The sequence below is a fragment of the Procambarus clarkii genome, chromosome 86 (assembly GCF_040958095.1).
Source record: "Procambarus clarkii isolate CNS0578487 chromosome 86, FALCON_Pclarkii_2.0, whole genome shotgun sequence".
NCBI lineage: Eukaryota > Metazoa > Arthropoda > Malacostraca > Decapoda > Cambaridae > Procambarus > Procambarus clarkii.
Window position 1 is genome coordinate 16,124,457 of NC_091235.1, and position 13,805 is coordinate 16,138,261.

General features: G+C 41.0%; 2 protein-coding genes across 2 annotated transcripts in view; both read left to right on the forward strand.

The window, feature by feature from the left end:
- Window positions 1-9,305, forward strand: part of LOC138358786 (golgin subfamily A member 6-like protein 6) — a 27,943-nt gene extending 18,638 nt beyond the window's left edge. Inside the window, exon 3 of the mRNA XM_069316961.1 lies at window positions 8,370-9,305. Within this exon, the coding sequence (XP_069173062.1) occupies window positions 8,370-9,305 (936 nt within the window). The remainder of the gene's footprint in view (window positions 1-8,369) is intronic.
- The window catches only part of LOC123769232 (uncharacterized), a 24,121-nt gene continuing 16,699 nt past the window's right edge, over window positions 6,384-13,805 (forward strand). Inside the window, exon 1 of the mRNA XM_069316962.1 lies at window positions 6,384-6,653. The gene's annotated coding sequence lies outside the window, so the exon portion shown is untranslated. The remainder of the gene's footprint in view (window positions 6,654-13,805) is intronic.

A 13,805-nucleotide genomic window follows, 5' to 3' on the forward strand; every position in this document is an offset into this window, starting at 1 on the left:
TAGAAGGGTAAGGTAGGTTACAGGGAATTTATTAGGTATAGCTTCGCTTTTAACTTAAACTGGTTGAGAGAGGTACAGTCTTTAACATGGTTGGGAAGGTCATTCCACATTCTGGGCCCCTTGATTTGTAGAGCATTTCTAGTTTGATTAAGTCGTACTCTAGGAATATCAAAACTGTATTTATTTCTGGTGTGATGCTCATGGGTTCTGATACAACCTTCTATGAAGCTCTCTTAGTATATTATTGCTCTCAGGTCGCTTATAGGGAATCCAAGGATATAGTTAACTACTTCTTTATAATTCTTTGGTTTAATAAATGAACCTTTCGACTGCTTACAAAGTTATTTTTTAATCATTTGCTAAACATTAGCCTCATAGTGATGAAGTTATTTGAGGGGTAATATACTACGCAATTATTTGAGGAGTTAATGTGTATGCTTAGGAGTGCCTTCTCGCCCTGCCCAGTGGCTGGCGGGATTGGTGCCCTGAAGCTACATAAACACTCTATACTCCCCCGAAGTGGCAAGGGAAGTTAGGGGGCAACAATGAGGAAGCTTTCAAACAAAACCTAAGGTCCCCCCTTCAGATTGGACACAGAAAACGTGAACGCGTAAGGAAGAACGGAGGTAGATTTGGGAGAGGCAAGCGCCGTTATGGTGCGCTGTCGGGTGGTGGCGAGAGAGGCAGCCATTCTTCTCCCCAGCAGCACGTCCCGGGGAGGAGGGAGGAGCCAGCGACCAGCCGTCCTGCTTGCTGCTGCTGCTGCTGCTGCTGCTGCTGGGGGCGCTGCTCCGCCGGAGAGTGCCACCCTGCGCCACCGTCCTCAAAGAAAATGGATGACGCGGCTAGCGAGCGGCAATGGTGACAGGTTGAGGCGCCAAACATTGAATTACACAGGCGGTCGCTTAGGATTTCAATATTTGGTAAACACAAATGAACATTACTGAATAACTACAATGCTCGCAGTAGGAAAATTCTTCAACGCGCGCTATTTTAGTCAATAACAACTATTTAATACAGAAGTAAATGCCCAGTATGTCCTCAGTACCTGCTCTATATCACAGAAATTTGATACAAAAGATTAATAATAAAAAATGGGTGGTTAATAGAATTACTCCTACGTAGCCAAATGACAAGTTTTTGATATATAAATATAATCCATTGTGTCGGGGGACAGGCAGCCAGAGTGTATTCATACACATTAGGTTTATAATACCCTACAAGCTGACTAACTCCTGGGTACCTACTTAGCTTGTGACTAGTCCAGAGTGGCTGGTGGTCACTGGTCAGTCACAGACAACACTATGCAAAATATGGTTGTTCACTAACACTACACAAGAATTATTATTAGAATGCTTCAAGCAAAGGTTAGGTATATATATACACATATAAGTACGAGTGGTAGAATCCAAATAACAGCCGCTTTGCATGGGCGAATATGGTTTCTGCATACTAGTATTTATTTACCATCATCGTTCAGCGTTAGATAACATATGTTTCCTGATATTTCAAAATCCTTTGGTACAGACGAACGCTTAAAACCCGCAAAAACACAATTGATAAACCGTAAATTCCAGCTTATCGTTGATAGATCATTTTACCTCATATCAGGAATTTAAGGGATTCTGATCTCCACACTTGGAGGTCATGTTGGCAGCCCATGGGCACAGGAGGCCGGGTGTGTGGTGACGCGAGGCTGCGTCCCTCCACAAAACAACCATAAGATTAATGCTTGAAAAACGGGAAGGAATGTAGAATTGAACGCAAGTAAATTTTTAAGCCAAACCAATGCGAATTGTGTTAGCCATAGTTGGAAGTCAAGGAACGCCATTCAACTAGTAATTTCCAAATGGGCTTTGCGTATTAGTAGCTTTATACATTTTATATATATACAAGAAAGAGTTCTTACATTCTTGAACAGCCGTATAGCGTTTCAGGCAGGTCCTTAATACTAATTTTCCCCGGAATACGACCCCGCTAAATAGTTTAACAACCAGGGGCCGGATTCAGGAAGGTACTTACGAAGGTTTTTCCTCTTAGCTAAGAGCGTTTTCCGTCTTAGCGCCTTCGTGGCGGCTACGTCCGTATTCAATTAACTACCTTTTTTTTTTTTTTTTTTTTCTTTTTAGCAGGGATAATTCTGCGCGGGCCCTAAGCCTCTGGCTGGCCCACTAAGTGATGCTTGTTTCTGTTTTACCTGGGCGGAGGATGAGTATGTATGACTAGTATGGTCGCTTCAGTAAGATAATTAACTACCCTAAGTGGAAAAATCTTCGTAAGTTCATTCCGGGATTTAAGTGTGGTTTCGACCACTCGTAGCTTTACGTAAACTGGATATAAGTCATTTTTTCTCTACTACATAACACTGGGATCGATTTATGATATTGGAACATGACCAAAATATTATAGCTGGTGAATCTAGTGGAGAGGAGTCCTTCGTGTTAGTTATATATGCATTCTCTGCTTGAAACTTGAAGTAAATATGTGTTTGATGATAGTAGAATTAGTTTTATAATAGCAAGATATTATACCAGTAGTTATTAAGTAAATAAACACTGGTGAACATGAAATATGAGAGAAGGTGATGAGCCCTGCCTGATGGGATCATTTACTATCACCAAATGCGCCTGTTCACCTAGTAGTAAGGGTGTACCTTAGCTATACATACCCATTTCTAATTTATTTAGTTTGGTTTTATTTTGAAATTAAATCTGGGTGAGACATAAAATAAAAATATGCTGCACAAATGATGTTAGGTAAGGAAAAGGGTAAAAATGTCAAAAACTTTATTCATTGAATACTTAAAGCTATAATTATGACTATATAGACTACTAAAAAAGAGAGAGGGAAGTAGGGGTCCAAGACCTCTTCCTGTTATACAATTTGGGTGTGGAACAAGTAATTATCAAAAGAAGGCACCATGCCGGGAAGGCTATGTAGCAGTAAGGCAGTGAGGTGAGGCAGCTACTTATTTGAGAAATGCTTATTTTATTTACCTTATAAGCTGAGGCAACTTATTTTATTTGAGGAATACTCAGCTGATTCCTCTACATTTAGCATGGAACAAATTTGTGTCCAAGACCTCTTCCTGTTACTCAATTTGGCTGTGTGTAACCAAACTAGAAGTGCTCTACAAATCAAGGGACCCAGAATGTGGAATGACCTCCCGAATCATGTCAAAGCCTGTACCTCTCTCAACCAGTTTAAGAGTTAAACCAAGTACTGCCTAATTAACTCCATGTAACCTAACTTACTTCCTAAATGTCAACCCATGTCTTGCTATTTTTTAAACAACGCTGTTCACCAACATGTGCAATTGCTGATTTATGCTATGTTAACCCCCTTTTTGTATTTTTTATTCCTTCTTTCAACACAATTTATACCTAATCTCGATTGCTATTAAGTTTTAGTCTGTGTTTTTTTCCCCCCACACCTTGCCCGAAATGCTATGAGTATTAGTGGCTTTAGGTATTGTATGTACTAGCTCTGCCTATAAATCCAACATTATGTTTGTAAATCAACTGTATGTACTTTTCCTGAATAAAATGTATTTATTATTTATTTTTTAATCAGTAAGTATTAAAAGAAGGCACCAAGCTGGGAAGGCTATGTAGCACCATTGTGTGTAACAATAAACCAATTTTTTTTTAACAAATAATGCACCTGTATGGGAAAACAAATCCTGTCAGCTGTGAAAATATTGATGCAGTTATTTAAATGAAAAATATAATGAAAGAAATATTACTGGTTTATTTTTATCCTATCTTTTTGTACTGTACAGTATATCCAAGGAAGTGAAAAATTAAGACATAATGCACAATTTAATGAATGATTAGCAGTTCAAAAGAAATATGACTTGTATTACATATCAACATGAGATCTTAATGATCCATGGTCAACATGATTTAATAAGGATAATACAGTACTGTATTTGTAATAATACAAACTATAATTTAAAATCTTTATTACTGATTTTTTTTATTAAGAAGATTAGGTATACACAGCAATGTGCTGCTACCCTATTCTATATGGAATATTACACAGTGTAGATAAAAAACTAGCTATAAGTTTATCTAATACTCCCATCTCACAGGATGGTTAGACATACTGTACATGGAATCAATTTAGAAAATACCAGCCTCAATACAAAAAACAAATCAACTCTGACTAAACAACTCTAAGCAATTTTCACAAGAGGTAAGCACTGAATCATGGAAACATTATATTATAATTACTCTTACCAGTTTCTACAAAACTCCTCTCAAACAATGTATTTTTAAACATGTTTAGGTATACACAGCAATGTGCTGCTTCCCTATTCTGTATAAAGGACCACACAGTGTAGATCAAAAACCAGCTACAAGCTCACCCAACATCCTCACCTCACAGGATGGCCAGTCATACATGGAATTAGGAGAGAACAAAATACTTAATGCTGATCTATTAGCCTCCACTGGCAAAATCTGGGTGCAGCACAAGAATATCTTCCAATATTCCTGAGTGTATGAAGTAATTACAGAGCTCAAAGTACCTCATACCATTTGGTATGAAGTCACTGATAACAGGACAATCACAGATATAGTGTTGGAGAGTATGTTCTCTCAAGTAGGACTGAAAACAGATGTTTTTGTTTTCCACCAAGAGGGCTATAAACCCATGGAACCGCCTACCCGCTGAAGCCGTAAATGCCAAATTCCAGCTAAAAAATAACATTAATTCAATTGGCGGGCCCTTTAACAAGCCGCCGGCTTTCTGTCCTCTTCGAGGTCACTAGATAGTTAGTGACCATTGGGTAAACTCAGTAAATATATACAATAATTGTCAGCGCATCTTCCGAGCAACAAGGACAGCTACACAGTATCTCTTAGAATTACGTAGGTAAACAACAAATGTAACATATTTGTTTACTACAATGTCGGTGCTGGCTGTAGAAGTTGAAAAAACATTGTTTTACTGCGAAATATACTAATTTTATAAGAAAATTCGACGTAAATAGGAGGCAGTAGAGCTCCTATAAGCCAGCGCTAAATCTTCAATATGAAGAATGTTGCTGCTCTCTGATTGGCCAAACGAAACACAGTAGTGACCTCTATCGGCACGCAGGTGAACCAACAATTTTCTTCCTAAGTATACCTTATTGAATCGCACCTAAGCATCTTCTTAGGGCGCACTTAGGAACCTTCGTAGCAAACCCACTTACGAAGAAATACACAGAGCTTCCTGAATCTAGGTCCAGGTACCCATTTTATCGTTGGGTAAACAAGAGGCTACAGCTAAGGATTGGCGCCTAGTCAATCCTCCCTGGCCAGGATACGAACCTACGTCAAAGCGCTTACGAAATGCGAGGCGAGTGTGTTACCACTTCGCCACGGGGATTGCCGTGGCGAGAATTATACATTGTATAATCAGTAGACGCCATGGTAAGGACTCTACTGATGTTCTCCTTGATACATCACGTTAATATAATTTATTTGTGCATACACATGGATGCAACCCACAATAGGCGTCTAACTCCCGAGGTCCTATTTTAATGGTAGGGTGTGCTTAGCGCCTACCGTAATACCTTATCAACCAAGCCTGTGATTCAGACGTTAGGGTGCTAGCAGCCGCATCCAACAGCCTGGTTGACCAGTCCAGCAACGAAGAAGCCTGGTTGAGGACCGGGCCGCGGGGACGCTAAGCCCCGAAATCATTGTAAGGTACTAACCTATAGAGGGTTGTTAGAGCGAACATCAGTTTACTAACCAGCCAGTATGTATATATATTAGTCTTAGACATAGGCTTGGACTAACATAATATATATTGTTATTTATGATTTGCTACTTGAAACAAAAAGTTCCAAATAGCACGGGCTATGGGGAGCCCGTATTAATATATATTTCCAAGGTAATATATACATTCTGTGCTCCTGCGTTTAGTAATAAATGGTTACTGATATAATGTTATTAAACGGCATCCAATGGCAGTTATGTGTGACTGCAGCTATATATTTTTGCCTTATTATAAATGCTAAATAAATATTATATTATAATTATTATTATTACTATTATTATATAGTACTCGATGATGTTTTAACTTAGTCTTACATACCCTCAAGTTTAACAAAGCATAACTTAGTTGTGTGAAGAACAGCCTTGAAATTACAGAACGACAAGTTATAATGACCAAACCACACATCAGAAATTATAGAAACGACGACGTTTCAGACTAACGTGTCTTGATAATGGTCCAGGATGGACTGAAACGTCGTCGTTACATCACTTTCTGATGTCGCTTGCCACGTTCAAGTACGTTTAAAGTAGCTTAGGCTATTTCTACCCCCCCCCCCTTACAGCCACGTTATTGTGACTCGTCGTCTGCATAAAGAATGAGGACAGTGAGAGAGTGGCCGGTTACGGGCTCACCATAGCCCGTGCTACATGGACATTTCGTTCCGAGTAGCTAAATCTGCACCAACAACGAGAGAGTGTGGGTAACGTTGTGGTTTATGAGGTGCTGTTGTGTGGTGGAGAGACCAGAAACCTGCCCTCCACTACGACGCGTGGCCGCCCCGCCCCGCCTCACGGCACCACCCACTTATTCATAGAAAACTTTGTCTGCTTAAGGACACACTTTTGCTTTCTTGAGCAGTTACAGCCCCGCTCCTGTGCCTGGTAAGTCCTCTACGGGCTCACCATAGCCAGTTCTATTTGGAACTTTTGTTTCCAGTATTTGAATCTATAACAACGCTTACTTTAGCAGTTACAGCCCCGCTTCTGTGCCTGGTAAGTCCTCTACGGGCTCACCATAGCCAGTGCTACTTGGAACGTTTTGTTCCCAGTAGCTGAATCTTAAACAATAACAACAAACAGTTTACTTGAGCAGAGTCAAGTTCGGTGAAAATTACACTGCAATAAAGCGCGTTTTGTGTCATTTTTAAACGTTTTATTTACCCATGCAGGAGACGAGTCACAATAACGGGGCTGAAGATATGATATGACCAACCCTCACACCAGAAGATAACGACCTGTTTCGGTCCGTTTTGGACCATTATCTGTTGATTGTTAACGTCGTCGTCTCTTCATCTGTTGGTTTGGTCATCATGTTATTTATCTGCTAAAGTAATCATGGTTATCATTGTCCCAATTGATTTGAAATAAATGTGAATGTTATTTCAGGTATATTTAAATTAAAATCATTTTATGTATTCCTTATTGTAGGCGCTGAACACTACAGGAAAGACGATCATATTAAAATGTTGACTACTAACAAGCTCTTAAGAAGATGTTGGTATTATAACGAGGATAATCTCGCTATCCTCCATATGGGTGTATTTTTTTCAGTATTTACAATTAATTATTTTACAAAGACCACCACAAGGGCAACATAAAGGGTTCCGTGTTAATTCCTCCCACAAGAGAAATTTGCTCAATTATTATATATTTAATAATAATTGTTGATTTATTGTTTGTTGAGTTGATTTTACATTCTTGTAAAGCCGCTGACACGCATAGCGTTTCGGGCAAAATTATTGTTTTATTGTTCATTATTGTTAATTATTGTTCATTTTTTTGCTAATTATTGTTCATTATTGTTGTTAATTATTGTTTTATTGTTCATTTACGTAAAAGAAAAAAACCGAGTTATTTTTTGTTTACAAATAATAGTGTGTAAACAGAACAGTCACAACCCCGCTAACATAAATAACATTTAAAACTTGTCATTAATTAGGAGAAGTTGACATTGGGGAATTTATTTACCTGATTTTACCTGAGGGCGACTATGTCTTTAGTAGCCTCGACGAAGACAGGATGCTGGCGGCTTGTCAAAGGTTCCCCCCATTTATCCTGACTATCTAATCGAGCTGGACTTTAAAATTCAGCAGAGTTTTGGCATGTCTAGCTTCACCAGATGAACAAATCCACAAGGGCCGTGACGAGGATTCGAACCTGCGTCCGGGAGCAACCCAGACAAATTATCAGCAATGACTACTGATTATATAATATAATTAGTTATTATATCATTATTATATAATGATATAATTGATAATGAAATACTGTTCATATAATGATATAATCAGTAGTCATTAAGAGGAAGTGGTAACAATGCTCAGTTGAATTGGTGCAGTTATAAGGGGGATATCATTCCTCCCGATCATTCCCAACGTCGCTAAATGGTTGTACTAAACTGCCCGAACCTAACTTCCCCGAGGGCCCACGAATAGAAAACGGGACATCACCGCAATTTTGCGAGGCGCTATGCTTTTCATGCATCTTTCTTTGATGATGGGGAGTGTTACGTCAAAATACGATGTGTTATGTGAGAGGACGAGTTGTCACAGCCAGGCTCCGAGGGCAGCTAGGCAGTAACAATGGAACTACATCTGGCAGAAACGCAACAACGTCTGGCAGAAACGCAACAACGTCTGGCAGCAACACAACAACGTCTGGCAGAAACGCAACAACGTCTGGCAGCAACATAGCAACGTCTGGCAGCAACATAACAACGTCTGGCAGCAACACAACAACGTCTGGCAGCAACATAACAACGTCTGGCAGCAACACAACAACGTCTGGCAGCAACATAACAACGTCTGGCAGCAACACAACAACGTCTGGCAGCAACATAACAACGTCTGGCAGCAACATAACAACGTCTGGCAGCAACATAACAACGTCTGGCAGCAACACAACAACGTCTGGCAGCAACATAACAACGTCTGGCAGCAACATAACAACGTCTGGCAGCAACATAACAACGTCTGGCAGCAACACAACAACGTCTGGCAGCAACATAACAACGTCTGGCAGCAACATAACAACGTCTGGCAGCAACATAACAACGTCTGGCAGCAACACAACAACGTCTGGCAGCAACATAACAACGTCTGGCAGCAACATAACAACGTCTGGCAGCAACATAACAACGTCTGGCAGCAACATAACAACGTCTGGCAGCAACACAACAACGTCTGGCAGCAACATAACAACGTCTGGCAGCAACATAACAACGTCTGGCAGCAACACAACAACGTCTGGCAGCAACATAACAACATCTGGCAGCAACACAACAACGTCTGGCAGCAACATAACAACGTCTGGCAGCAACATAACAACGTCTGGCAGCAACATAACAACGTCTGGCAGCAACACAACAACGTCTGGCAGCAACATAACAACGTCTGGCAGCAACACAACAACGTCTGGCAGCAACACAACAACGTCTGGCAGCAACATAACAACGTCTGGCAGCAACATAACAACGTCTGGCAGCAACATAACAACGTCTGGCAGCAACACAACAAACTACAATATCCACGACTGTAAACCATCACGGTGTCTGGCAACCAAGTTAGTCATATGGTACAAGCCGTAATAACTCGAGAATCATCAACTAACCAATACCCGACACTGAGGACGACAAGTTAGTCGTCCAGATCCTGCTACCTATTTTCCTGTTCTTTTCCTGCCCGCCGCCGCGCTGGTTCACCCACCGGGTCCAGAATACCACAGTCCACGTGGCTGGAACAGCTTCAAGCTCAACAAGCCACAAGGTACAACAGCTCCTGCCAAACACATGACGTTACTACAACGTTCCTACGACGTTACTAAGATGTTACTACGACGTTTCTACGTTACTGCGACGTTGCCGCAACGTTACTAAGACATTACTACGATGTTACTACAACATTAATGCGACGTTGCTACGATGCTACTAAGACGTTTATGCGACGTTACTAAGACGTTTGAGAGAGTTTTACTACCTAACAACCAATATAACAAGTTGTACAACATTCTAATACGTCATAAAAGCGTCATAACAAGCTGTAATAACTTTATTACAAGTTGCAACAAGCGGAAAATAAGGACAGTTACGTTTTGGGTTTGCAGGGAACTATCGGGAGAAAGCGCCAAGCCATTACGACTATATAACACTGGGAAGGGGTCAGGATAATTACGGGCTCACCATAGCCCGTGCTACATGGACATTTCGTTCTTAGTAGCTAAATCTGAAACAACAACCGTCAGGATAAGAATTTGGGATGGGACGGAGGGAAAGGAATGGTTCCCATGCAACCACTTGGACGGTGGTCCTGGACCACTTGGAATGGTCCTGGACCATTCTCAAGTCGACACAATCGACTTGAGAATGGTCCAGGACGGACCGAAACGTCGTCGTCCCTTCACCTTCTAGTGTGTGGTCTGGTCAACAGTTCTCTAGTTCACAATTCAACCGGACAAAATCCTCAGGGATAGTCGAGGTCCCTAGAGCGAGTTACATCAGGTAAACTCAGTTTCCTTTAGTTTCCTTCAGGTAACTGCTACAACGGCAACATTTTGGTGTAAAATAGCAACATACTTTTTTGTTTTCCTCCCAAGGCGCCTGACAGCTGGGTGGACAGTGCTTCGGATTCGTAGTCCTGAGGTTCCGGGTTCGATCCCCGGCGGAGACAAATGGGCAAAATGTTTCTTTCACCCTGATGCCCCTGTTACCTAGGAGTAAATAGGTACCTGGGAGTAAGACAGCTGCAACGGGCTGCTTCCTGGGAGTGGAGGCCTGGTCGAGGACCGGGCCGCGGGGACACTAAAGCCCCGAAATCATCTCAAGATAACGTGTTGAAGAGAGACGCAAGGAACTCCAACAAGGGCTCCCTGGAGGTGATAACGGAGAGGTCACCCACCCGGGCTCCAGCCAGACCCCCCCCCCCCCTCCCTATTGACCCCATCTCGGATTATCAATGGTTCTGACGACTTGTAATAACCAATTTACAACATGTACATGATTAAGAACGGGTCATATGTACAAATCCACAAGGGCCGTGACGACGATTCGAACCTGCGTCCCTCGGGGCAACATATGATAACGTTGCTATGGAAACTTGCGTTTTTTTTTACAAAACGTGACTACGACGTATATAGTGATTCCTGCGATAAGTTTGGCATAGATTTTTGTATCCGCCAGACTCAGTAGGTACGGACAAGGGGCCAGATTCACGAAGCAGTACGCAAGCACTTACGATTGGTACATCTTTCCTCAATCTTTGACGACTTTGGTTACATTTATTAAACAGTTTACAAGCATGAAACCTTGCCAATCAACTGTTGTTATTGTTATAAACAGCCTCCTGGTGCTTCGGAGCTCATTAACTGTTTAATAATTATAAACAAAGCCGCCAAAGATTGAGAAATGATGTACAGGTTCGTAAGTGCTTGCGTAACTGCTTCGTGAATCTGACTGAGATATATATTTTGCTCAGTTGAGTACCAGGAGACATTACTGTGTTGTGGGAGTGCTGGTGACGAAGTACCGCCCGAGGTACAGGTGGACACGAAGCCCTGGTACCAGAGCTGGTACCAGGCTGTGTCAGCACCCATGACCTCCTGGAGGCTTTCCTCCCCCCCCATACCCCCCACCCCAGTCAATCCCCCCCCCTCCATTCCCCACGTCAACTCTCCCCCTCCTCACCTCTCTCTAAAGTTTGTCTTGCTTCGTGCTTTCAACAGTGAGAGCTTTGAACCACTGCAGTGAGAGCTTTGAACCACTGTAGTGAGAGCTTTGAACCACTGCAGCGAGAGCTTTGAACCACTGCAGTGAGAGCTTTGAACCACTGCAGTGAGAGCTTTGAACCACTGCAGTGAGAGCTTTGAACCACTGCAGTGAGAGCTTTGAACCACTGTAGTGAGAGCTTTGAACCACTGTAGTGAGAGCTTTGAACCACTGCAGTGAGAGCTTTGAACCACTGTAGTGAGAGCTTTGAACCACTGTAGTGAGAGCTTTGAACCACTGCAGTGAGAGCTTTGAACCACTGTAGTGAGAGCTTTGAACCACTGTAGTGAGAGCTTTGAACCACTGCAGTGAGAGCTTTGAACCACTGCAGTGAGAGCTTTGAACCACTGTATTGAGAGCTTTGAACCACTGGAGTGAGAGCTTTGAACCACTGCAGTGAGAGCTTTGAACCACTGCAGTGAGAGCTTTGAACCACTGTAGTGAGAGCTTTGAAACACTGTAGTGAGAGCTTTGAACCACTGCAATGAGAGCTTTGAACCACTGCAGTGAGAGCTTTGAACCACTGTAGTGAGAGCTTTGAACCACTGCAGTGAGAGCTTTGAAACATAGAATTCATTGAGGTTTTTCAACTGATTCACAATTTTGGTGTAAAGACACTTCAGAAACGTCAATTGATAAGAAAACGTCTTGCCAGGAGCGTTCACTGACTTATTTATTTATATACAAGAAGATGCATTAGAACAAATCCACAAGGGCTGTGACGAGGGTTCGAACTTATGTCCGAGAGGATCCCAGACGCTGCCAGTCTGCGGCCCTTGTGGATTTGTTCATTTGATCCATCACGCTATTGTGATTTCTGTGTATAAGGTACAATGGGTTTATGAGAGTACATAGCATTAATGTTTTTTATATTCTTGTAAAGCCACTAACACGTATAGCGTTTCGGGCAGGTCCTTAATGTAAATTATAACTTTAAGTAAGTAATTTGTAGAAAATATGAAGAATATTAAGAGTTAAATTGCAAGAAAATTTGAAGACTATTAATACGTACATTGTGGTAAAACTTGAGGATTATCAACATGTACATTGTAATATAATTGTGATGGTGTGAAAGCATGTTACAGTTACAGTATTAGTTTTCATGTAAACTGGCAAATGAACTATTGTCTTAAACAGAGATTATTCTCAAGTTATAACTTAAATGTAATAGAAACCGTTGGTTTAAAATATTAAAACTGTATGCTGAAAAAGTTTTCTTCAAATATTTTTTTTTGTAAAGGGAATTCGCGGGCACACTGAAACAGTTTTCGAATTCCATATTTCACATTATCGTCAATATTACATCGTTTTAATGTAATCAAACATAAGATCTGGTTACGATAAGTTAGGTTTCATTATCTTAACCTAAAGTAGCCTTAACCTAACCTAACCATGATTAGAGTGTAGATAAAAGCACAAATTATATAGTCGTTCCCAGTCAATCCTCTTGAGGGGAATCCCCTCCCCGAGGACAGTTTTTTTTTTAATTATTGACATATTATTAAGCCATTTAATATTAAAAGTGAACAAATCCACAAGGGCCGTGACGAGGATTCGAACCTACGTCCGAGAGGATCCTAGACGCTGTGTTAATCGACTGAGCTACGACATGGTTAAAAGAATTGTAACCGAGAAATCATCCTGATTTACCAACGGTTCCTGTTCCTGTTTGTTCATTTGATGCATGACGCTATTGTGATTTCTGTGTGTAATATTAAAAGTGTTTTACTCCAGTAAAGACAAAATTCTCCCGAGTTCAGGGCCACTAAGTGGGACTTCGATAGGCTTAATATGCTTCATGGCTTCAGTAATTGGAAATATTAATGATATTTTATTTAATGTAAACACTCTTGTATTTTATTATTTGGTGCCAGAGCCTATTAGCCTCTGTCTTATTCATATGTTGAAATGTTAATAGAGTTTGTCTCTATCACTCCACCTCACGAGGCATTCCATTTGTTCACCATTCATAAACTAAAACCATTATTTATAATGACTATGGGATCTATTGGGACTAAATACCAATCTTTATTCCCTTGTTCGTGTAATACTCATACTGTTCTTGTCTGCTCTGTCGCTTAGTATTTTGTATGTGGTGATTATGTCTCCAATGTTACTTCTCTTCTCTTGTGACATGATTTAACGCCTTCAGTCTTTCATTGTAGCACTTGTTTTCCAGAATTAGTCTTATACAGATCCTGAACGACTCTTTATTCAGGTTCCTTAAGTCTGATTTTTTGTTGGCCAACCTTGCATACGCAGCTGATGATATTTGGTTG